The sequence below is a fragment of the Galeopterus variegatus genome, unplaced genomic scaffold (genome assembly GCF_000696425.1).
Source record: "Galeopterus variegatus unplaced genomic scaffold, G_variegatus-3.0.2 Scaffold676, whole genome shotgun sequence".
In the NCBI taxonomy this organism is placed as follows: Eukaryota; Metazoa; Chordata; class Mammalia; order Dermoptera; family Cynocephalidae; genus Galeopterus; species Galeopterus variegatus.
In genome coordinates, this window is record NW_007726787.1 from 251238 (window position 1) to 277202 (window position 25965).

Here is a 25965-nt window from a genome sequence, read left to right on the forward strand (position 1 = left end):
GAGGGAGGGAGGGAGGGAGGGAGGGAGGAAGGCAGCCTGTTTACAATAGTCACGAAAAAAAAAAATACCTAAGAATAAATTTAACCAAGAAGTTGAAAGATCTCTACAATGAGAACTAAAAAACATTGCTGAAAGAAATTAAAGAGGACAGAAAAATGGAAAGACATTCCATGCTCTTGGATTGGAATAATTAACATTATGAAAATGTCCATACTACCCAAAGTGATCTACAGATTCAATGCAATCCCTATAAAATACCAATGATATTCTTCATAGAAATAGAAAAGACAATCCTAACATTCATATGTAACACTGAAAGACCATGAATAGGCAAAGCAATCCTGAGCAATAAAAGGTAAAGCCAGAGGCATAACACTACCTGACTTCAAATTATACTACAAAGGTATAGTAAACAAAACAGCATGAAACTGGCATAAAAGCAGACACATAGACCAATGGAACAGAATAGAGATACCAGAAATCAATCCACACCCTTATAGCCAACTGATCTTTAAGAAAAACCCCAAGAACATACATTGGAGAAAGCACCTCTTCAATAAACGGTGCTGCAAAAACTGGACATCCATGTGTAGAAGAATGAAACCAGACTTATAGCTCTTGCTATATGCCAAGTCAACTCAAAATGGATTAAAGACTTAAATATAAGACCTGAAACTATAAAACTAGAGGAAAACACAGGGGAAACACTTTAGGATGTAGGACTGGGCAAGACTTTATGAATAAAGACCTCAAAATTAGACAGGCAACAAAAGAAAAAATAAACAAATAGGATTATATCAAACTAAAAAGGTTCTGCACAGCAAAGGACACAACCAACAGAGTGAAAAGACAACCTACAGAATTGGTAGAAAATATTTGGAAACTATATATACAATGAGGGATTCATATCTAGAATATACAAGGAACTCAAACAACTTAACAGTAACAAAAACAAATAATCTGATTTAAAAAATGGGCAAAGGAGCTGAATAGACCTTTCCCAAAGGAAGACATACAAATGACCAACAAGTATATGAAAAATGCTCAACATCACTAATCCATCAGGGAAATACAAGTGAAAACCACATTGAGATATCATCTCACCCCAGTTAGACTGGCTATTTTCAAAAAGACAGAGAATAACAAATGCTGGTGAGGATGCAGAGAAAGGGGCATTCTTCTACACTGTTGGTGGGACTGTAAATTAGTACATTCATTACGCAAAACAGTATAGATGTTTCTCAAGTAGCTACAGATACAAATAACATATGATCCAGCAATGTAGCTACTGGTATACACCCAAAGGAATGGAAATCATCATGTCGAAGGAATACCTGCACTCCCTTGTTTATTACAGCTCTATCTACCATAGCCAAGATGTAGAAACAAAATGTCTGTTGACGGGTGACTGTATAAGGAAAATGTGATATATACACAATGGAACACCACTCATGCATAAAAAAGAATGAAATTCTGCCTTCACAGCAGCATGGATGAGCTTGGAGAACATTACATTAAGTGAAATAAGCCAGGCACAGACAGAGAAATACCACATGTCCTCACTCATAGTGGGAGCTAATAAAAAAACAAACAAACAAACAAACAAATAAATAAATAAATAAGAAGGAAGGAAGGAAGGAAACGACAATCACTAATAATACGATGAACTTTCAGAAGAAGAGAACAGAACTGTGGTTACTAGAGTTTAGAAAGGGGGTGGGGGAGGTGGTTCAGCAATAAATTGGCTAATGGACACAAAGAATGATTATATTTTGTAATGATAAATATCCTAATTATCTTGATTTGACCATCACACATTGTACAGAGGTATGATATTCAACACTGTACCCCACAAATATGTATAATCAATTACTTTTCAATTTAAAAAAAAGAAAAATTTGACCTTATACCAATAAATATGAGTGGTGATATTGCCTGTTGGAGGGAAAAAGTGATGTCAGCTTTTTAAAAAAATAAATAAATATATATATATATATATATATATATATATATGTATATCTAGCCACTGCATATAGTGATTGGGTAAAATGAATCTGTATATTCATCATTACTTCTTCCTGCAAGCTGTGATATCCCAGAGAAGAGCTATTTCTATTAAATCTATTCTTATCCTAAGACATATAAGAATATTTATTGTAATAAATTTGTAAAGAATATCACAGTGGTAATAAGCACAGGCTTTGGTGTCCAGCTATCTGGATTTAAATCTTATCTCAGCCTCTTAAGAGTTGTGTGACTCATAAAAGTCAGTCAACTTCAGCTCTTTGAAATACAGTTTTGCCATCTGAAAATGGAGAAAACAGTACTGTTCTCACTGGATTATGATGAGGATAAAATTAATTTATATAAAGCTCTTAACAGAATGCCTAGCAAATAGAACATGATTAATAAAGGTTAACTATTTCTGTGATTAATCTTTATTATTATTTCTTCAGAGGATCGTTCTAAGGATCAAAAAGAGATAATGCATATTATAATCTACAAGCACATCACATGTGCTTAGTTAATGGGAGGGGCCTTTTCTCTTCACCAAGGCTGCTGCTTCCTTAGTCCAGGCAGAAGAGTGGCAATGGTAGAGTTGGTGGTTCTGGGACCAAGAAACCCTCGGTCCTTAACACTCTAAACCCTTAGCTATGACCCATTCATCATGTTTAATGACTTTCCACTGAAATTAGATCAAAAAATAGAAAAAATGGATATCTGTTTCTGCATATGGTTTTGTGATGTCGTGACTCAATTTCAATCAAATTACTAGATTCAAAGGAAATTTGATCGCCAGAGTTCATTGACATAAGGCCTTAAGCTCTTTAAAAACAAAGCTCAGGGCAACTTCCTCAAGCACCAGGACCTGATACTCTTCTGGCAAGAGTTGTAATCACTCAGCTCCACAAGTGACTGAGAAATGTAAACTCAGAAGTGATTAAGAAAGAAACCAATAATAAAAAGAAACTAATAATAACTAATAATAAAAAGAAACTAATGTTATAATCTTAGATTCAAAAATACCAGTAATACGTTTTCATCACGTTTTGCCAGATATCAATAATAGCCATTTTAGTGCAGTAAGAGGTAACTGAAATTGATGTTTAATGATATATTCTATATAATTAAGAAAATAGAGGGTGACTTTGTTTTATGGGAATGAAACTTCTTTCCTTATTGACTCTACACACAGGGTTAATTTGTGATACAACCAAACACTTTAAAAAACAGTTATAGATGGTGCTAACCATGTATAGATGCAAACAATTTTGTAAGTATTGAGTATATGGAAAGGACTTTTGAAGAAAACTAAGACTTATTATTTGTAAAGTTTATATATATGAAAGGACTCATGATATAATATGAAGTAGAAAAAGCATTGCAAATTTCTATATAATTCCCACTTTCAAAAACATTTTTAATATATAAAAAGCCTGGAATAAGAAACATACCAAAAAGATAACATGGATCATTTCAGATCATGGATCATCTCTGGTATTATAGACAATTTAGTATTCTTTGTATTTTTCTGTATTTTATACATTTTCAATAATGAATATGCATTACTTTTATAACCAGGAGAAAAAATGTTGAATAAATTTAACAAACATACTTACTTTTGGGAATTTAGGATTGATGTAGTTAATTATTTCAAACTCAAAATAAGATGCAAAACCTTCATTGAGCCAGATATTGTTCCACCAATTCATGGTAACCAAGTTTCCAAACCACTTTTGGAAATGAAAGAAAAAAGAGTTTTCTTAAATTTAGTTTAAATTATATTTATTGAAATTGCATGTTAAATAAACGTAAGATCAAAATACATAATTAAGCTTTTTTTTTTTTTTTTTTTTTTTTTTTTTTTTTTTTTTTTTTCCGTGTCCGGCAACGGATCGCAACCCTCAGTGTTGCCCCCGTACCGGACCGGGGACCGGCAACGGGATCGCAAACCTCGGTGTTGCTCCCGCGCCTCGCTCAGCCAGTGAGCGGGAGCTGGTCTGTATGTGGGATCCGAACCCTCGGACGGGAGCGCCGCCGCGCTTCCCAAGCGGTGCACTATCCAGTGCGCCACTGGGCCGGCCCCATAATTAAGCTTTTTATACCATCAATAATAATACACGAGAATAGAACTCCAAAAAGCATGTTCTTATTTTCATGTGAGGAGATATCAGTCATTCATTTCTCTGAAATAATTATTTCATGTCTAATAATTGAAAGCAATTTTTGTTTTAAGACTGTGATATTCAAACATAAGGTCAGCTAGAGTAGCATTTCTTAAACTGTCCACTCTGCTCAAAAGTTGTTCTTAGTTAAAGCAAAAGTCCTGAGTGCTGACTTACCACCTACTAACTCTAGCACCTTATACTCTAACCAGGACACAACAGGACTCTGCTGTAAGCAGCTGTTATGTTTTAAGAACATGATTTGCTCTGTTCTGTGTACAAATCACTCAAGCAATCATATGTTCTGCAACATGGTGGTCTTATTTTCCATCTAAGCTAAACAGGAACAAAAGTATCAAATGAATGAAGAACAGAATTAGGAAAGAAAAACAAAAACACGATGATTTCCAAAACCAACAAACCTATGCCCTGGTATTTAACCACATTCTTATAATAGCTGTGATGTATTAATAGTTGGCAGCCTAACTACTTAGTATTCCAAATATTTAGTATTCCAAAACCACATGTCACTTAGGCTGTTGTAGTGGATTGAATTATGTCCCCTCCAAACCCCCTGAAGCTTGAGTTGTGTCCCCCAAGTTTTATGTATTAGGAACTTAGCCCTCACTGTGACTGTTAAGAGCATAGGAAATCCTATTATGGTAATGGGAAGGTGGGGCCTTGAAGAAGCGTTTGAGTTGTAGGACCATGAAGTAGTGAATAGATTGAAAATGGTGGTCAGGGGCGCAGTTCTGAGGGCTTTAAAAGGAGAGTCTGTCTTTCTCTCTCTCTCTGCTTTCTCTGCTTCCACCATCTTGCAATGTGAGATCCCCAGGTCACTGTCACCACCACCAGATGGACTTTGGACTCCCAGCCTCAGAAACTGTAAGCAATAAATTTTGTTTTCTTTATAAATCACCCAGTTCTGTGTATTCTGTTATAGCAACACAAATGAACTAATACAGCTATTATAAAAAATGACACTTGGGGTGACTGACCAAAACTTGTGAAAGTGTGTGTTGACTGTGCACTGGGGAGTTATTCAATCCTAGTAAACTGCTCTTTTTCAAACCTTGTGTTAACGGAGTAGAGACCAAAATGCAGATGTGAGAATCTCCATCAAATCAAATACTAAACTTCTAAAATCACAGTGTGAAAGAATACAGATCTAATTAAATGAATCATTGTTTATACCGCCTTTGGGGATGCAGTTCAAGGATTAGTTATTGCTCACCTCATTAATATATTGCGTGCAGCCATTTAACCTCTCTTCTCTCTATATATAGATGTTGATAACAACATATGTCTATATAGAAGATATATATATATATATATATAAAACATGTTTATAACAATTCACTAATGAAATGTGGATATCTTTCAGTGACCCTTTGAATATCCCTTATTTTAAGGTGGAATGAAAAATAAATACTCCTAGCTCTGTGTGGCTTACTTTTCCTGAGGAGAATTTTGTGGAACAAAGTTCATCTTTGGATATAAAGCCCAAACCCACGACTGGACTGCAAGGTCTCATCACTATGATCCATCTCCAATAGCTCAAATCCACCCAGAATCTGATTACACAAATCCTTCCTTGTTTGTACTCACTGTCACACTTTTTGAGTAATGTTTTTAGTTTTGTTTTTTTAATTTGGTATATGGCAGGGGTTTTTTGGTTTTTGCTATTTTTGGTAGAGCAGCTGAAGAATACCTTCATGTAAAATAAGAAAAAACATTTTACCACATGCCTGGTGTCCAATCTCATGGGAGACAATGCAAGAAATCACAGTCTTTTTTTCTGTCAGTTGATCATTTGGTTGCAGCAATAATAATGATTCATCAAACATCAATAGTCCCCAATTTTCCATTGCATGGTTGTCAAAATCAGGCAAGGCAATTATATCTAAGTGGTTTTAAATGGAAAAAAAAAATGAAATCATCTCTCCCCCAAATTTTAGATTTCTAGATACAAATATATCAGAAAGAAATCACAATATTACTGAAAATTACAAGTGAATATTTATAACCTGAGGAGAGAGCAGATTTTTTAAGGACTAATACCAAAGACTGAAGCCAGAAAATAAAATTTTTTAATTGTTTTATATAAAAATCAAGTACTTCCAATGAAGGACTTGTATCCAAAATATACAAAGAACTCTTAAAATTCAACAATAAGAAAACAAACAACTTGATTATAAAGTGGGCAAAAGGTCTGAACAACTATCTCACTAACAGAGATACACAAATGCCAAATATACATATGAAAAGTTGCTTGACATGATTTGTTGTTAGAGAAAGGTAAATTGAAACAACAATGAGATACCATTACATACCTATGAGAACAGCTAAAATCCAAAACACTGGCGGTATCAAATGCTAGCAAGGATGTGAAACCAAGAGGAACTAACATTCACTGTTGGTGGGAATGCAAAATGGTACAGTCACTTTGGAAGACAGTCTGGCAGCTTATTACAAAGCTAAACATAGGCTTACCATAAGATCTAACACTTGCACTCCTAGCTACTTACCCAAGTGGGGTGAAAACTTATGCCCTCACAAAAGCCTGCACACATACATTTATAGCTTTATTCATAATTGTTAAAAATGGGAAGCAATCGAGATGCCCTTCAATAGGTACATGGATAAACAGGCTGTGGTATGTCTCTACAATAGAGCATTATTCTGCTACAGAAAGAAATGAGCTATCAAGCTACAAAAAGACAGGAAGGAACCTTTAATGCCTATTACTAAGTGCAAGAAGCCAGTCTGAAAAAGCTATATACTGTGGATTCCAATTATATTACATTCCGGAAAAGGCAAAACTATAGAGACAATAAAAAGATCAGTGGTTGCCTGGGATTCAGAGGAAGCAGAAAAGATGAACAGGTGGAGCACAAAGGATTTTTATGGTAGTGAAACTATTCTGTTTGATAGATTGTAATGGCAGATAAATGTCATTTTGTATTTGTCAAAACCCATAGAACTGTACAACACAAAGAATGAACCCTAAGGTAAACTAAGGATGTTAGTTAATAATAATGTATCAATATTGGTTCATCAGTTGTAACAAATTTACCACAGTAATGCAAGATGTTAACAATAGGAGAAAGCCGGAAGGGCATGGGAGAGAAGGTAGGGTATGCAGGAACGCTGTACTTTCTGCACAATTTTTCTGTAAACTTAAAACTGCTCTAAAAAAAAAAAGAAGTCTATTTAAAATTAAATACTTTAATTCACCAAAAGACAGTATATACAAACTTGAAAGACAAATCACAATCTAGGAAAAATATTTGCAGCATATACCACAAGCAATTAGACAATTTTTTTAAATATTTAAAGAACTCTGACAAAACAAAAAGAAAAAAATGTAGGGCCGGCCCGGTGGCGCACTGCTACAGTGCACCGCTTGGGAGCGCGGCGGCACTCCCGCCGAGGGTTCGGATCCCACATACAGACCGGCTGCTCACTGGCTGAGCGAGGTGCGGGTGCAACACCGAGGGTTGCGATCCCGTTGCTGGTCCTGGTCCAGTACGGGCACGACACTGAGGGTTGCGATCCGTTGCCGGTCACGAAAAAAGAAAAAAATGTAAAAATTTCACCAAAGAAATAATTCAAACAGCCAAAACTCTTATTTTAAATGATCAATTTCATTAGTTATAAAAAAATTAAAATGACATAACTTAATTTTTCAATACGTAAGATGAGTGATTAGTATCAGTATAGGCACAGGAAGACTGGCACACAGCCTGTTGGTGAAGGAGTCAGCTGGTACAATAATTCTGAAGCAATATGGAAAAGCACTTCATAGTCTTTAAAAACGTTCATAACCTTTGACTAAACCATTCTATATTAGGAATTTATACTAAGGCAAATAGCATAGATATTTATAAATATTTCTTTATAAGGGTTTCAGTGGTTTTAAAGTAACCAAAAAAGGTGGAATCAATCCAAATGTTCAACGACAGAGGATCGAATAAATTATTTGGTTAAATTGATATGTAGGCATTCTATGTCTTAAAAATGACAATACAAAAGAATATTTAGTTATCTTGATCCTGTTGCTAAATACTGTAAACTTAAAAAAAAAATAGCCATTCAAAGAACAGTGTCAACTCTATGGTGCCATTTTTGTTAAAAATGAAGCAAATGCAGAGAAAGACAGAGATTGAGACTGAAAGGCTTTGGGAAAATACTCATATATACCAAAATGTCAGCTGTGGTCATATCTGTGTGACAGAATTACAGGAGATTTTTCTTCTCTTTTTGTGTACTTTTCTCTGTTTTTCCAAATTTTCTAGTGTGATCACATTACTTTCATAACTAGAAGAATAAGAGATTTTATTTTCTTTTACTAACGGAAGAAGTATCACTCCTATAACCCATGCTACCTTTGCCTAATGAATGTTCTATGGCGTGCTAAGTTAAATATTTCAGTTGACTTTACACATGGCTGAGGGTGACAGTGTGTTGTGAAGTAAGCGTATCCCTGTCATTCCATAGCCTCCACCAGTTACTGCTCTATTACCTTTGAACATACTAAGTTGCATTAGCCTTGGTTGCCCCTCCTAACTTTTCTCTTCCCCTACCTGCTCCCATCCCACCCACCAACCCACCCACTTTCCTCACAAAGACTGCTCTGCTCCGCTCAAGCCAATTCCTTTGGTGTTGTACAACCACAGGGGCTTTCTCTCTGCAAGCTGTTTACTGTCCCAAGAAATCTGCTCAATCTGTGAATGCTAGGAATACTCATGGTCCAATCTCACCAGCTATAAGAAAACATTTATTTCTAACCCTCATGACCATTTAAAAAAAACATTTTAACTTCAGATGCATAGAATTAGATTAATCAAAATCCTTGTTTCTTGATACACTATCATCATTGGTTCACACCTGACACTGTTTAACTTTATTTTAATGATTAATACATTATTTTAAAATAATAATGGGAATATTCATGAATCCACCACTTAACCCTTTAGAACAGGGGTTAGCAAACTTTTTCTGTAAAGGACCAGATAATAAATATTTTGGGCTTTGTATTTACCATTCCCTTACTTTATAGAAATAATATACATATGAGTATATCATATTGTTTAGTTTTTATGTTTTTAAACTTTAGAAAAGGTGTTTCATCTTCATAGCTATACAGTTTTCCTTTGTGTGAATGTACACAGTTTATTTATCCATTCTCCTATCAATGACCATTTTGGTTGTTTTCAGTTTGGGGCTAATATAAAAGTGTAGCTAGGAACACTCTTACCAATGCTCACATCTTCTGGTACATATATGCTCAAATTCTTTTTAAGGATATACTTAGGAATGGTATTGTGGATTTTAAGGTATTCTAATGGTCAACATTGCAAGATAATAAATAATTAAATTTCAAAGTAGTTGTAACAATGTCACATTCTCTCCAACACTTGACATTTGTTACAATGTCTACTTTCTGACCACTGAACAGTATAAACTGGTGCCTCGCTGTGACCTTGAATATTCATTTGTCAGATTACTAAGGAGGTTAAGTATAAGTTTACAAACCACGTGTGTTCCCTTTTCTATAAACCTTCTTTTTATATATTCTAATTGTTTTTTCTGTTGGATTATATTTAAGACTTTTGCTCAGCCAGTACTTTATCTCTTGCTAATGTAACTTATTGCTTATGTTTCTAACATATAGAAACAAACTTCCTCAACTCAGCTACTTGAACAGAGCCCCAACCACCTACTTTTTCTACATTCACACAGCATCCAGAAAAGTAATTGGTACTCACTATTTCCTCAGTAAATTATCATTAATTACAGTAATTATTTTACTGCTTATGATTTATCTTGTACTTTTTTTTTTTTTTTTTTTTTTTTTTTTTTTTGTAGCTGACCAGTACGGGGGATCTGAACCCTTGACCTTGCTATTATCAACACTACACTCTAAACAATTGGCTAACTGGCCAGCTTGTACCTGAATTTTATTGCTTCAAAAATACATACCAAGCTGTGATGCATAATACAAATAGTTAGCCCACTATTATTACTAGTTAAGAGCATAACCAAAACATAAAAAGGGAAGTTGCCATTTAAAAATTTGCAAATCTTAAATGCCCATATTTATTCCTAAAGGCATCATGCCACTTTTTTCTTTCAAAACTTATAATAACCCAAACACCTAACTCTGTGAGTATCTATAACATTTTGATATTTCAGTCCACTTTTGACCTTTAAACAGAGTGAGTAAAAATGATAGCAACACCAGAAAAAAAAAAATGCTGTTCTATATAACAAATACATGAACACAGTTTATATTACCTTAGATTCTAAGGCTTAGAATTCATTGAGCAAGCTACAAGAAGATAAGCTAAAAGAACAACATGGTAGAAATAAACCAAATGGCTTTTCACCTGACTCACTGAGAGGAAGAGCATGGCATATGTGGCAAATGCTGGCAGCGAAGGTATTTGTTGTTTTATTTTGTTTTATAAGGGACTCCACCAAGAGTTAAATCAGTTAGGAAACATTAATTTATCTTTCTCCTAAAGATCCAGTAATAGAGAAATTTCCACTAATCAAAAGGAAGTTTTGATTGAGCACCACCTAGGGGTGCTCATAGGATAACGTTGGTTGAGATGCTATGAAGGATATTTTTTTAAAGTGCCAAACATAACCCAAACACCCAAGAGTTGATAATCTAGTCAAAATTTAAGTGTAATTACTGAACTAATTGCACATATGTATGTATTCTCATCCTCCCATAACTTACTGTTTACCATGAGAGAAGCACTGCCATAGCATTTGGAGGTACAAAGAAAAACACAATCCAAATACTGATACCAAGTTGCTCTTGATCCAATAAGGGTGACAATTAGGATTTGGTAGATTAAGAGGTCGGATGGAAGGGTGTACTGGATGCTGTGGCAGCATGAGAAAGGGATTTACGGAAGGCTTCCTGGATGAGGGGGCACTGAATCAAGAAATGTAAGAATTGAATTAACCAGCTGGACAGAAGACATTCCAGGATGTGCAAAATGCATGTGCAGGAGCCTGGAGGAGAGGAGAGGAAGATGACAGCACTGGAGGGTGCACAGACAGTGCTAGAGCACCCCTCCCACTCTGAGGAACTACCAAAAGCCCCAAAGAGCCTAGTAAGAAGTGCACCATTATAAAGACATGGCACAGAGTTTGGATTTTATCCTCAGGGCAATGGGAAACGACAGAGAGGTTTTAAAGAGATTTGCTCTGAAAAGATCCTTCTGGTTTCATATGGAGGATGGGTTGGAGGGGGCCAGCAGGAAGGTGGTGAAACCACATGAGGACTGTTCTGGTAGAGATGTTGGTGATGTAAACTAGGGAGAGCTAGGGGCACATGAAGAAGTGAGTGGATGTATGTAGGAAATAATAAGGTGAGTAATTGGATAGAGGAGGTGCTTTGAGGGAATGGGGGATAAATGATAGCTCTGGATTTCTCATCTAAATAAACACAAATACAACTTTTCTTGCCTTGACAGGGGGTCATCGTAGGAGCCTCCAGCCACAGAAGTTCCAGGAGCTTGGTCTCCAAGCGTGGGCTCCTGCTGCCTCCACCCCCCTAAATGACAGGGGTCACCTCCAGGATCCCTGAATGGGTCAAGGCTGGTTCTCAACCCTTGGTACCCCATTCTTCTTTAACCAGAATGCAGAGCCCCTGGCTTCCTGGAGTTCAAGAGGCCCAAGTTCCCAAATATTTACTCCCCAACTCTTCTACCATCTGCTGGTATAGGCAGAGCATTTTTAAAAAATTTATTGAAATATAACTGATTACACATATCTGTGTGGTACAGCACTGAATATCAATACCTGTGTGCAATATGTGGCAGAGCGTATTTTTTCCAAGACTTCCACTAACATGTCAGAAAAAGAAAACACATTTACATGACACACTCGATTTAGAGAGAAAAAAACACTGAACAACTTTCTGAGCTGAGTGGCTCATAGAATCTTCAGGACATACCACACAGATCTATGAGAGATAACACATTTACATATTTCCTTAAGGGTCGTATTATAGTCACACATGATTCCAGTTTTATACAATGATAATTCACAGATGGGACCACTAAGTCCTAATCCAATGACTTACAGCTAAACAAAAAACAAACAAACAAAAACTTACTATAGGGAACTGGCGTAACTTATGTAAGCCTGCTAGCTAAAAATATCCAGAACATAGCACGGCACACTTGCATCATGAGAGAAAAGGCCAGAACACAGGAAAGAAAGCAGTGTTTGGAGAAGGTAAGGCTGCCCTTGAGTACCCAGGTGAGATCTAGAGAGCTGTTGAACACCCACTGAGCACACAGCACTGTGCAGAGGAAGTGCAGACAGACCTCTATGTGTTTTGGAAGGTATAAGACCTTCCAAATGACAAGAGGCCAGAAGGCTAACTCCAAATAGCAGCTACCTGGTGACAATGGGTCTATAAAGGATGATTTGTATATTCCGTGATCTCAACCAGGAACCCCATAACAGGAAACCAATTGCATTGGAAGGGAAGATGCCTTACCTGTTTTTGGAAGAGAATAACTAATATTAAATAAATCCTCCAGAAAAGAGAAGATGGGACCTGTGATGTTCAAAGCAAAGTCTGCATTTCCATTTGTAATGGCATCTTTCCGAGCCCAGATGCGTATCTAAATAAAAACAATTCAGCAGTAATTAGGAAAAGGAATAGTGCTTTTGGAAAGTGGCAACCTGCTTGCTTCAAACCCTGGCTGCTTTAGAGCCAAAGTCTTGCCTTTTGAGACAAAGCTACATAATAAAATGTTTACATGCATACATACACGTGCTGAGAAAACCTCAGAAAGCTGTTCACTAAGTTATGAACAATGACTACCCCAGAAAGTATGTTATTTCGACCTCTGAGAATAACATGTACAACTCTGTAATTATAAAACAATCCTTGGAATGGTCCACACCACCATCTACCCCCAAAGAAATTGTTGATTCTACATAAAAGGGCACCTTGGATCCTTGCTTTCCTTTTCAGGACTTATTTCTAAAGATCCAAAACAGAATTGTGCTCTTAGTGAGTATGGTACATATCAAGCAAATTTGAATCACGCAAGTTTAAAATGATTTGATAATTAAAACATTAATAGTTCCATCTTATTTTCAAAAATTGAAATAAGGTTAATTCCCTTAATTTTAAAAAGTTCATCAAAAGTCATATGATTTTAAAACCGTTGAAGCATGTCAATTATATCCTGTTTATTCTTTTGCCAAACGACACTTCCTCTTTAGCAGGTAAAAAGAAATCCCTGCTATGTTTTTCAGTTTTACGTAACCACACTGTTGTTTGGGCACTTGGAACTTATTTGTCAGATTTTGATGACTAATATGCTGATGTTTTAACATTCATTATTATTGCAGTCTAAAAGCATTTTATACACTATAACATTATCTAAGCAACTTTTAATAGAACTGCTAGCATTAATGCTAAAGAACATGCATGAAACTCAAAAAACTTGGAATAAAAGTTAGAGGTTAGAGAATTAAAATATTTGTCCTGATGTGAGTGCGGTTACTTAAGAAAGAGCTCCCTGCAAAACACTGGAGAAAATGATAAGAAAACGAAAAGCAGCACAACAAAATCTGCAGGTTTGTGCACTCTAAGAATACATTCATCATTGCTTTCATTTCTGCTGGAAAATTTGTCTTGAATTATGTGAATTTCAAATTACGCGAAGGGTTCAGGAACGCTCTCCGTTTACAAAATGCAACCACCTGTTTTTGAGGCTCCTCCGGGATCCCTTCACTGTTTTCTGTCTCTCTGTGCCGCAGAGGCCTCATTAAGCTGAGAAAGATGGCCCCAGGGCTGAGCCCTGCCCTGACACTAAACTTCCCCTCCCCTAACTTCTGACTTCTGAGGTGACAGTTAGGAAGCCTGCTCAACCAAAAGTCACACTACGGGATGTGAATAATAGTCATCTCTCCCCACAGTTGAGATAAAGTGTGCATTTTAACTGTAGCCTTTTGGAAAATAATAGCAATAGCAATTAATATTTGCACATTAATTTTCAAATTACTCCTCCCATAACTTGCCATTCTGTAAGCTAAAAGTAAGGCAAATAATTGGGATTTCAAATTGGGTGGGAGGGTGAATGGCCCTGGCAGGGAGCCACTTTGGAGATGCAGCCACAAAGCTTCTTCAAAATCACACCTGGCCCACCAGTGTGTCCTGGTGGCCCTCCCTAGACACAGCAGATCTTGACATCTAAGAGAGGAATATCTTTGCAAATGCCCATGTGTGCTAAAGTATACCCAAAGTATGTTATTTTCATCCTTACTTATGTGTTTCTTAACGTTTATCCTTATGCCACACATTAACCACATTTTGAACTTCACTACATCTTTATCTCTAACTTAACAAGCAATTTTTGTATAAGCTGGACACTATTCCAAGCATGCAATTTGGCTCCCCTGTAGATTATATGGTGGACTCATTCACTTTGTGGAGCTGAGCCATAGCCAATGCAACATTCCGCTGATAAACTCATCCCAAACTCCAGTTTTCTGGCTAAGAAAATTACTTTCTTAGGCATGCTTCATTTCCTCTTTGCTTCGACAGCAGCTGGTGTTCTTTTCAGAGTGCTCTCTCATGAAGAAACAGATTTTATCCCTTTACAAGAATTGTTGACTGTGCAGCAGCACTGACCACAACAAGCTACTTGAGATGTGGATGCTGAGGGAGTGCCTTGGGTGTCCCATTCCTTCTTGCCAGGCTCAAAGTATGTGCTTCCAGACCATGTCTGCGTAAACTTGTCAATATATTTCATGAATGTTTGGCTTGGCTAATGATATATCTGTGAATGTCAAGGATCTACTAGTCATCATCCAATAAGAGAAATGAGGCTGGAGCCAGCAGCTCAGAAAGATAACAAGCTGTTTGCATCCAACACAATATTATTAATTCATTAGGGTTAGGAGGAATGTAGGAGGGGTAGCTTTGAGTGACTCTCCCCCTGATGATGGGCTTGACTCACTTACGCTCCCTTGTCTCCACATGTCAATGGTACGAGCCTGGAAGATCTCAGGCGCAGGAGAGTGCCTCAGCCAGCTGTGGGGCCTGATTTTTCCCAGCCTCATGAAGTCTATGAGACTAGAAAGAACTGGGCCTAAGGCAATGACCTTACTTACCTCCATGCTCCATCAAAGGGAGTGAACCAGAATATAAATCACTGTCACAAATAACCTCAATAATTTCCTAAAGGGTTATTATGTAATGAGGGGATAACTGGGTGACAACTCAGTACTTCAGGACAGAGTACCCACTTTACACAACTCTGGAGAAGTGTCACACACCCCAGAGTTGAGGAACACAGCAGTCCAGTGTCTAGATAGGAATGACATTTAACCTGTATGCACCATTTCAGCCAGAGCAGTTGCTCCTGACTGGTATCCACCCTAATTGGTTGGTATCTGAGCCATACCAGTTGCTAAACATTTGAGCATCACCCAGCTTTAAGACTACATTAACCCTGTAGGCTACGGACACAGTATATACCAAACCTGAGCTGCAAGGCGTCAGTGTGGCAGCTCTCCCCATTCTCTCCCATCCTCTGCAAAGGCAGAGACAGACTGAGAAGAGGAGACTCAGAACCTGCCTTCAGGAGTGGGTTTAATGTGCAGCCTTTCCATGAAAATCCCTCCACAGAGCTGCAGTGGGAAATGCTACATCTCATTTTGCAAAGCTACACTAAGAGCTTCAACAGGGATTGGGAGAGAAGCAGAAGGTGAAGATGGGATATGCAGGCATAACCCTTGGATCCAGAAAGACTGGGTAAACAATCTGCAGCTAGTACATTTTTCCATACCTAGAGAATCTTCCTTACTCACCTCCTTGCCCCTCTCCATTCTGCTGACATGATCAAAATCACATATAGCAAATGCGACTAAATAAGTCGGCATGTGGGGTGTGGTATGAAAGGTGGTAACAGTCCATTTACTTCCATTCACATCTTCTTTTTCAGATTGACCTAGAGAAATTTATTTTAGTCCAAATCACTGTAAACCTAAGCAATAACATCTACCTTTGAAAAAAGTTATCAAGTCACAGTTGTCACCCAGCTACTTCTTCCCAATTACTCTCTATAGTCTAGCAGTTCAAATTTCTCTACCTACCTCTAAGCTACCAAAAACTACATTAGGAAGATCTAAGGACAACATCTTGGGCCTGAATCACCATCTTGAGTAATATAGCCTTGATTGAGGGTCAAATCCATGAGCAGTGTAAGTTTGGTCCCTGATCTGCTTCCTCTCTCTTCCACCCACTTCTTTAGTTTCCCAGTGTAGCCCATTTCTCACAACATGCAACTTAGAGTTGCTCAGGCCCATAGTAAGTCAACAAGGTGGAACTCTACCATTCTCAGGTTTCAGACAGATCTTCGGCAGAAGCAGTCTGGGGCCTTTAAAACTGAAATTACAAACTCAAATGTATATGAGGGCCAGGCACTTGATGTGAAATGAGTTGGTGTACACTAACAGGGAGGGGTGGGGACTGTGGCACCACATAAGAATTGCAGGTCCAGTGTTGTTAGATTTTCTGTGTTTTTAAGGAAATAAAAATCTAGATTTTTATGTGAAATCTCTGGATTTTTAAGAGTTGTAAACTAATTCAAACAAAAGAAAAAAGTCACATGAGCCAAATAAAACACATCTGTGCACCAGGTTCAGACCAAGTCCAACAGCTTTTAATCACTAATGATCAATAGTTCAAGCCCAAACTAATGAACAGGCAGGCTGCCAATGTAAATGAACAGTGTAATGTGCCCAGCTTTTAATACTAAATGAATCAAGATTTACTGTCTCCAAGATGTGGGTACTGACACATACCCCATGTAATAACTGTTCTCCCTAATTACAATACACTGCAATTATACTACACTACTAATGCACTGCCTGGAAAAGCTATTGATATAAAAGCTATTACAAAGTTTATACATATTTACATATGGGTGTGTGTATGTTTGTGTGTGAGTGTGTATATACATATATATAGACAGGGAGCATGACTTACCTAGCTTTGGCATGTTGGAAAGGGCCACATAACTTGGATGATGAATAATTGTAATATTAAAACTTGCTTTCAGAGCTGGCTCATCAAAACAAGGGAAAACATTCCTGGCAAATGTTGGTTCCATCTGAGATGCTACCAGGGCCCTGAAATACATTTTTGGGAAAAATCCATTTATTTTTTATCCAAATCAATGGAAGCAAAAAAAAATATTGAGAAATATGGCTTATAATTAAGCCTGGAGGACGGGAAGGAGCTAGTCACTTCCCCTCCTCTTCCTCACTGCCCGCCCATAACACACACACACTCCAATTCTCACCGCATCTTCGAATTCTTGTACAACCTAAAATACAAAAGAACTCTTTAATTTTCAACCACAAAATAATATTTGCTTCATTACATCATAAACCTTTAAAGCCTTTTACAAACAAAATAGGAACAAATATAGCAAATATGCAACGGCAGCCTTTTGAGAACCAGGTCTTTTTAAAACCAGGATTACTTCTTTTAGAATGGTCTGCTGCTTTCTTTCTCCACCAAAGTACAAGTCAGTTAAAGAATGTCTTTCTCTTTCTTTTTCTCTTTTTGCTTCTTTTTCCTCACATATGCCATCTTTCTGGTTCAAAACTTACAAAAAGTTGTATTTTAAATACCCCTGGTGGTAAACAATATAGATACATAAAAAAAGGAAAAAGAAACTAACTTTCAACTATATATGGGTAGATTTATCAAATCGCTACTGCCTCTTCCTCCATCTCCATGGAAAAATACAAAAAGTGCTATTATGCCACAGTGCACTGACGATTTATAGGGAAAAGCTCAGCAACAAGAATATTCTGAGCAAACAAGATGTCAGGTTCACCCTCTGCAAACGCTGCCTGAGTCTGAGGACAGCATGGGTCCTAGCAAACAACTTTCTCCTCAAAATAAACCTGCAGTCTCATTATCCCATTTGCCAAGATTCAGTGATCTGGGAATCTGTCTTTAGACAACAGCTGTGGATGCTAAATTCTTTGTTCCCATTCTCTCCTGGCTTGCAGGGTTTCTACCTAGAAATCCACTGAGAGGCATATTGGGACTCCATAGAATATTATGTGTTTCTTCTCTCTTGCTGTTTTCAGTATTCTTTCTTTGTCTTTGGTTTTGATAATTTGACCATGAGGTGCCTTGCAGTGTTCCTCTTTGGACTGAATGATTGGTGACCTCTGGGTTTTCTGTACCTGGATGCTGTCATCTTTCTCCATGTTTGGGAAATTTTCTGTCATTATTTCCCTAAATATGCTTTCTAGGGCTCTTCCTTTTTCATCTCCTTTGGGTACACAAATTATGCAGAGCTTATTTCACTTGAGGGAGTCCCGTAATTGCTGCAATTCTGTTTCATTTTTTCTTATTCTTTTTTCTTTTTTCTCCTCTGATTGGATAATTTCATATGTTCTGTCTTCAGGCTCACTGATTCTTTCCTTGTTTGATCAAGTCTGCTGTTGGAGCTTTCTATGGAGTTTTTCAGTTCAGATAGTGTATTCTTTATTTTGAGAATTTCTATTTTTAAAAAATTAATTCTATTTATTTGTCAAGTTTTCTGCTCCTGAATTGTTTTCCAAATATCAGTTAATTTTCTATCTGTATTTTCTTGTGACTCCCTGAACATTTTTAGGAGGATTATTCTGAATTCTGTCAGACATTTCATAAATCCACTGCCCTTCTGGGTCCATTGCTGGTGGTTTGTTGATTTCCTTTAGTGGTGTCATATTTCTCTGTTCTTTCTTGATCTTTGTGTCTTTACATTCTGCATGGGTATTAGAGGAGACAGCTACCTCTTTCAGGTTTTATAGGTGCTCTTTGCTAGTGTTAGATCTATCCTGCTTAATGTCGGAACTTTGTCTCTGGTCTATGTGTTGTTTTTTTTTTTCTTTTCCTGTTCTGTAATGGCTTAATAGCAACCACCACCACTTAAAAACTGCAGTAGAACTAATTTGCTGTCCTGTGGTTAATTCCTGGAATAGGGGAAACTTCCTGCAGGGACTGGAACTTGAACTTTGTGCCTAAGCTAAAACTGCTGCCTTACTGCTGATTCTCAGACGGAAAAACTTTTGGTGAGAACCAGATTTTAAATGTTGGACTTTTAGTCACTTCCAGGTCACCACAAATGCAACTGGGCTGTGTGAAAATTCTGGCCTGTGACTGAGACTTTCTTGCAAACTGCACCTTGCAGTCTCCCACACTGACCAGTCTCCGCTATGTGGTGCCCATGCAGATTGTAAGGTAGATAACTGTCTACCCTGCTCCCCAAAGAACCCCTGTCCTGAGAAATGGGATATACACCCCAAAGCGTTGCAGGGCTTTTTCCAGTGATCATGGCACCCTTCTCCCTTGCACACTCTGAGTAGCATCACACAGATGGTGCTCCTGTGGCTTTGCCACTCTTAGGTAGCTGCTCTGTGTGCTGGTAGGTCCTCTGTGTGTAGTTGGGATGGGATCTGGTTGGGGTAATCCCTCCTTCCACTTGTTGCAGTTTTCCACACCTTCATGGACTCAGCAGGTCTCTCCTCCTCTTCCCCCAAGTTTCAGTGATTACAGGATGGTAGTGTTTGTGTTTTAGTAGTTGTAAGTTGACCTGTCATGGGGGGAGCAATACCAGGATCATCTATTCCACCACCTTGGTCTCTTTTTTCAACTAAGGTTCTGAGACTTAATGTCTCTGATACATTTATCCTTGCTTCAGGCCCAATTCTTAGATAAGTAAAAGGTGAATTCTATAGATATCTCAAGAGAGTGTGTCCCATCCGTTCCTCATCTCTGTGAATCCCTCCTTTACCATAATGCCCCTGCTCACATAAGAATTCACACGGCTTTAGGAAGGACACATAGAACAGTAAGCACATTAAAAAATCTCTCACTGTCAGCTAATTTGAAGTGTCCATAAAACCTCACTGTGACAAAGCTATATCTTCCAACAAGCTTTTTTTTCCCTGTTCACTTTTTCCCACTTTATTATACTCTTGTTTGCATGTACTGGAAAGTCTGTGGACTCTGACACCAGCCACTTTGGCTACTAGACCCTGCTCAATCTATTACCAACTGAGCAATCCTGGAACAGTCATATAGTCTTGCTGATCCTCAGTTTTCCCACCTAGAAAATAATGACACTATCTACCTTGTATTTCTGTTTGAGCTTTTATATTATTAGTAACTAAACTTGTCAATAAATCACCTATGAATTCTCCTATACTCCTTCCAGTCTCAAGAATAGTTCTTGATAGAGATAAACTATAGAAGAAATAAGGAAGGGATAAGTTACAGAGTAGGAGTGGAGAGTTGGAAATCACTAATTACAAATGCATTAAAAAAGGTCCCCGATGTTAGTGCTGAGAACAAGCTAAACACGAATCATGTTTGTCTACCCAATGAATTTTAAACTACTACAAGTTAGAGGTTATGTAGTTTTTCTTCTGTATCATTTACAACACTTGGCAAAAATCTGAGTTTATAGCAACTGAATAAGTATTTGCTCAGCCTTGGAGTGATTATAAAATAAAAGCAGCTTGATATTAATATGTACAAAAGAATATGAAGTACTTTTGCAGAGTTTGTTATACTGGCATTTGTTTGTTTTGGAGTTTTGGCTGCTGTCTTTAAGAGGGATGGGATAAAGTAGAGAAGATTCAAGCAACTGACAATATAATGGAAAGAATATTGAACAGGGACTTTAGCCACCTGAGTTCTTGCTCAGAATATGCTGTGTAATCACAGTTGTGCATCTTTGGGAGATTTGCTTAAACTCTCTAGATATCCAATGTAGGGATGAAATTAGAAGATCTCTATGACTTCTTAGAGCTCTAACACTGTGATTCTAAGAGAAACAAAGACATACAACAGGATGGAAAAAGAGCCCATGGGATGGCCGTAACTGAGTCATCTAGAGTTGGGAGAAAAAGTCCCATTGGGGGTTCATTCATAGCTTTCAGGAGGTCTATGAGCCCTCTGAAATTGTGGGACATTTTGTACAAATGGTGGCATATTAACATGAAAAGGGGTAGTATGGAGTGAAAAAGCATATCCAATTATATAATGCATGCTTATATATTTGGAAAGCTAACAAATGTCTATTGCTTTTGTAACAGAAACTATAATAGAAAGTAAAACTTGATAACATCTTCTCAGTTGCCATGACTTCACAAAGCCTATGAATCTCAAGGAGGTTGCAGGGTGGGAAGCAGGGAGATAAATCATACTCTTCAAGGAGGTGGAAAACTTACTGTATGGTTCAAAAAAGCTAAGAGACACCAGCTCAGAGAGTCACCAATTTAGCAAATCAAGCATCAAGCAAGAGCTTTCCAATCCCATGATTCAAGTCTCCAGAGAAGTGAAATAAAAGAAACTCTCTTGGATTTTGTTCAACTACTTCCCTCCCTAGTTTTATACAAACAAACAAAAAGTTAGTGAGAAATTCCTATAACACACAGCCCTTTTTGGCTCTCAACCTTAACCACAAATGTCAGTGCCAGCCAGCAGCACATATGATCTGGTTAAACCACATCTGAGGACCTCAAAGTGGTGTTTCTTTCCCTTCTCTCTCTGCTTTGGACTCAAGCAACGCTGTAAGGATATTCTGACCTCAGAAAATAGAACCATCTGCCACCCTTTCTTCTCTTCAAATCTCACTGAAACATGCTATTATGGTGTCCATTACGTCTGTATTTACAGTGGTCAACTGGTGTGGGAGTTAATTTGAGAGGATTTGTCTCCTAGTGGCTCAGTATTGCACATCCATTTTCCTGCCTACTTGTCTAACCAGAGAATTATGGGCTTGCCACTTTCTTGTGCTTTAAGAGATCTTAGCAGTCAAGAAACATATCATGCCTTTGGGGAATCAATCTACTACCACTTTAAAAATATCCACTATATCCATTCAGTAAGGTATTTCATTCCAAATTATTTTGTAAACTCCTTATGACTATGGCTATAGTTAACAAGTGCTGAATAGCATAACTGGTCAAAGACTAAATAAAACTCTTCAGAGAATTGTCTTTCCTCCCCCCCCCCACCCCCACCAATATTTTTTACACAATAGCACACTCAGAAATCAAAATGTTTAGTAGAGCCAGATGTTACACAATTGGACTGTGGTTCAAGGACTGGTCCATGAATCATGTTTGTGTAATAGGATCTGAAAACTGAAGTTTCCACCAGGCAACAAAACATAATAGATGTAAAGTTCTAAAAAAGGTGCCAAACCATGTTATGAAGAAAGTAAATGGCCCTGAGAACTGTTGGGCTTCTCAGCTAGATCAAGGACATAGAAGAAGAGTCAGGGAATGGAGACAAAAGGATCAGAGAACAGATCTCGTGGCATGGTGGGGGGAGGGGATAGGGATGCATGTCATTTTGCCGAGCCTTCTATGCTCTCAAGGAATTGGGAGGAGGTACCACCCTCTTACCTAGACTAGGGGGAAATGATCCATGAGAAAGCAGTAAAAGTGTTTCCTGAGGCTGAGAGATTTAGAGGCTGGTGCCAACTCACTCTTAAGAAAGCTGAAACTGATGCTGTGGCCGGGGCCTAACTCCTACCAGGTGGGGATCTAAAAGACAAGAGAAGAGAACAGCTGACTGTTCTGGAGTCAGATCCAGAAGAGTGCTGCTGCCTTGGGACCCACATCAGTCCCACACAAGGGATGTTATGAGTGTTCCTTGGAAGAGATGTGGGCCCTGAGACACAGAGTGAGCCAGTGTGGAGACTGTCTTGGGTCCTGTCCAATAGAGCCACCTGGAAGAGGTTGAAGGAGCCTGGAGATGTATTACTTGATGTCTAGGGGCAGAGGAAGGAGTCACAGTGACCATGAGAACAGAGAAATAAGAGAACATTCTGCTGGGTGGAGGGAATTGTAGGAGAGAGAGAGAAACAGCAGGAAAACTCTAAAGAGTCCTGGAAAATGACATCTCATGAGAAAAAGGCATCTAGTAGACCAGAGTAAGACCAAATGACAAGAGTACTAATTCAGGTAAGAAGTGCCCTAAGTGTCACCTCTCTCTGTCTCCCCCAGCCTCACTGGACCCTCGTGGGATCAAAATAGCAGCTATCAAGATAGGCAGGGAGGACTAGAAACACAAGGTAGAGAAATGGAGAAGGGCCACTATCCGTTACCTTGTTGCAGATTTCCATCCTGAAGCCAGCTTGAGAGTGTGAAAGTGTGGATAGAGGCAGGAGACAGGGAAATTTAGCAGTAAATTAAGTTCAAAGTTTTGAGTATTACACAGGACTTGGTTTTCTAATCTTTCCATCTGACTGTATCTGTACCTTAGTAACTCTAGATCATCTATCATCTAAGAATGAGCAGGAAATTATGGGCTGCTGGAATTTTCATGCAGAAGCAAGAAAGATTACCCCATAGACTAAATTTCCCACTGTAAAAGGACAATGGGAAAAATAAAGTTGCATATTTACTGAATTATGAGGTGTATTTTTTCAATATGCTAGTTACATTTGTTTTCAAAAGATATAGGATCTAGATCTATACCTAGATGAGTAATACCATCTTCCAGAGAAAACTGCTCAGTCACATAAAATATATGGGTTTGACACCTCTATAAGACAATAAAATCACCTCTTTCTTCTGTGACATCAACAACATTATGTGCCTGGTACTTGATCATCAGCCTTGTTCTGAGATTTGCAAAATTCTTTCCAAGTATTGCTCAAATTTCTCTCCTGTGTGTCATACTCTAAGTACTCTGCCAGATTTCTGAGCATAAGCAGCAACTGCAAGGAAGTCTTTTTCAATTCTCTGTTCTGTCTACACCTGCACAAATTGATTGATTTTGATCATGCTGCTCTCGTCTTTATTTGTCCCCCCAAAAATGATCTTGATTTTCTCCAACTATTTCACATTTTCTTCTCTTGATCTTTCTATTTTCATTACTCTACAGATCTCCCAGTTCCTTCTTATCTTTTATCACGGGGATGCCATGATCAGAAGTGTAAGAGGTATTCCTACAGAAATCTTTGAATAACAGAGGGATTATATGTTCTCTTAAATTTCAAAAGTGGAAGAGACCTTGGAGAGTTCCACCATCTTAATTTATAGATGTGAAGGCTGACTCCCTGAGAGGTTATGCAACTGATTAGACAACTAGTACATGACAGGGGAGGAACCAAAATCAGAGCTTCAGCTTCTAATCCTGGGATCCTTTCCAATGCATACCCGATCTGAAGTACCTAATGTAATAAATACTTAAAGCAAACTAAGCTGTCATAGAGATGACTGAGATTAATTTTATAATAGCATTCCCAGATCTAGAGAAGATGAGGCTTCTGTGTTTTCCACCATGAGGGAGTAATATAGGTTGAAATTAACCTTCTGCTGAAAACAACTAAAAAACTTGACAGAATATGTGAACCACTGTTTACAGACATTAGATAACAGAAGACACAGGACTGCAATCCCCAAAAGAAGAAAAACAAAGTGGACTCTACAATCACTCTTTCTGCCTGGAAGTAATCTGTAAACTGCAACACAGAGAAGGGGAACTGAAACAGAGCCCAGTGGTCTCAGAGTTGAGGAGACAGAGATTAGAGTTCAGGGAGGCCTAGACAGCTAGAATTTGCAGGGTAGAGTATAAGAAAGTAGGTAATCATGCAGAAAAAGATACCCAGAATCTGTATAGGATTTCCTTTGAGTCTTTGGTCAAACATCAATCTGCACTTCATAAGGTCAGGCAAAGAAAAGCTGTTGGGGAAAAAACAAGTACGAGGGAAAGGTAAGCAGAACAATTCCCAGACCTCCTCACGTAATGCTAGGAGTGGTTTGAATGCCAGCTAGCCAGAGTATAGAAACCTCCAGGATATATGGATTATTCAACACAGTCCAGGAGGGTAAGCCTGAGAAGTGAGCTAAAGTAGAACTACAGTAAGGGCTACTTTAGAGCCACTCTCAAAGAACTTAAAAACAAGGCTCAAGAGATTCAAACAAGGATCAAAAGGATCACGAAGTGACTTAGGTGCCTATCCAAAAAGGCCAGCATTCTTTAAAGCAATATAACAAGATCTAGCACTCAATAGCATAAAAAGTTAAATGTAAGGCACTCAATAAAAAATGAGAAAATGCCAAGCTATTTGGAAATGAAATAGTATGTTCTGAATAACCCATGAGTCAAAGAAGAAATCAAAATAAAAATTAGGAAGTATTTTGAACTGAATGAAAATGAAAAAACAGCATAACATTATTTGTGGCACACCACTAAAGTAATGGTGAAAAATTTGTAACACTAAATGACTAAATTAGAAAATAAAAAGAATCTTACATTAATGACCTTGTGTCAACCTTAAAAATACACAAAAAGTAAAAGAAATAAAGCTTAAAGTAAGAAGAAGAAAGGAAATAATAAAGATCAAAGTATAAATCATTGAAATAAAAAGTAGAAAAATAGAGAAAATCAATGAAACCAAAAACTGGTTCTATAAGAAGATTAATAAAATAGATAAATCTCTAGGCAGACTAACCAAACTTATGGAATATCAGAAGTAGAAGAGGCATTGGAGAGTCCCACCCCCTTAACTTACATGTACAAAAGCTAAGGCGCTTGGAGTTTATGTGTATGGTAAGACAACTAATAAGGGGTAGGGTGGTATTAGACCAGGGCTCCAGCTCTCAAAGAGAGAACACACAGGGCCGAGCCCGTGGCGCACTCGGGAGAGTGCGCCTCTGGGAGCGCAGCAGCGTTCCCGCCGCGGGGTCGGATCCTATATAGGGATGGTCAGTGCGC

General features: G+C 38.0%; 1 protein-coding gene across 1 annotated transcript in view; it reads right to left on the minus strand.

Moving 5' to 3' along the window:
* LOC103589345 (aminopeptidase Q) overlaps positions 1–25965 on the minus strand; it is a 69855-nt gene that overhangs the window by 33002 nt on the left and 10888 nt on the right. Inside the window, exons 2-6 of the mRNA XM_008571298.1 lie at positions 17209–17351; positions 16029–16168; positions 12697–12823; positions 5915–6069; positions 3621–3734 (exon numbers count right to left, since the gene is read on the minus strand). Coding sequence (XP_008569520.1) covers positions 3621–3734; positions 5915–6069; positions 12697–12823; positions 16029–16168; positions 17209–17351 — 679 coding nt within the window. The remainder of the gene's footprint in view (positions 1–3620; positions 3735–5914; positions 6070–12696; positions 12824–16028; positions 16169–17208; positions 17352–25965) is intronic.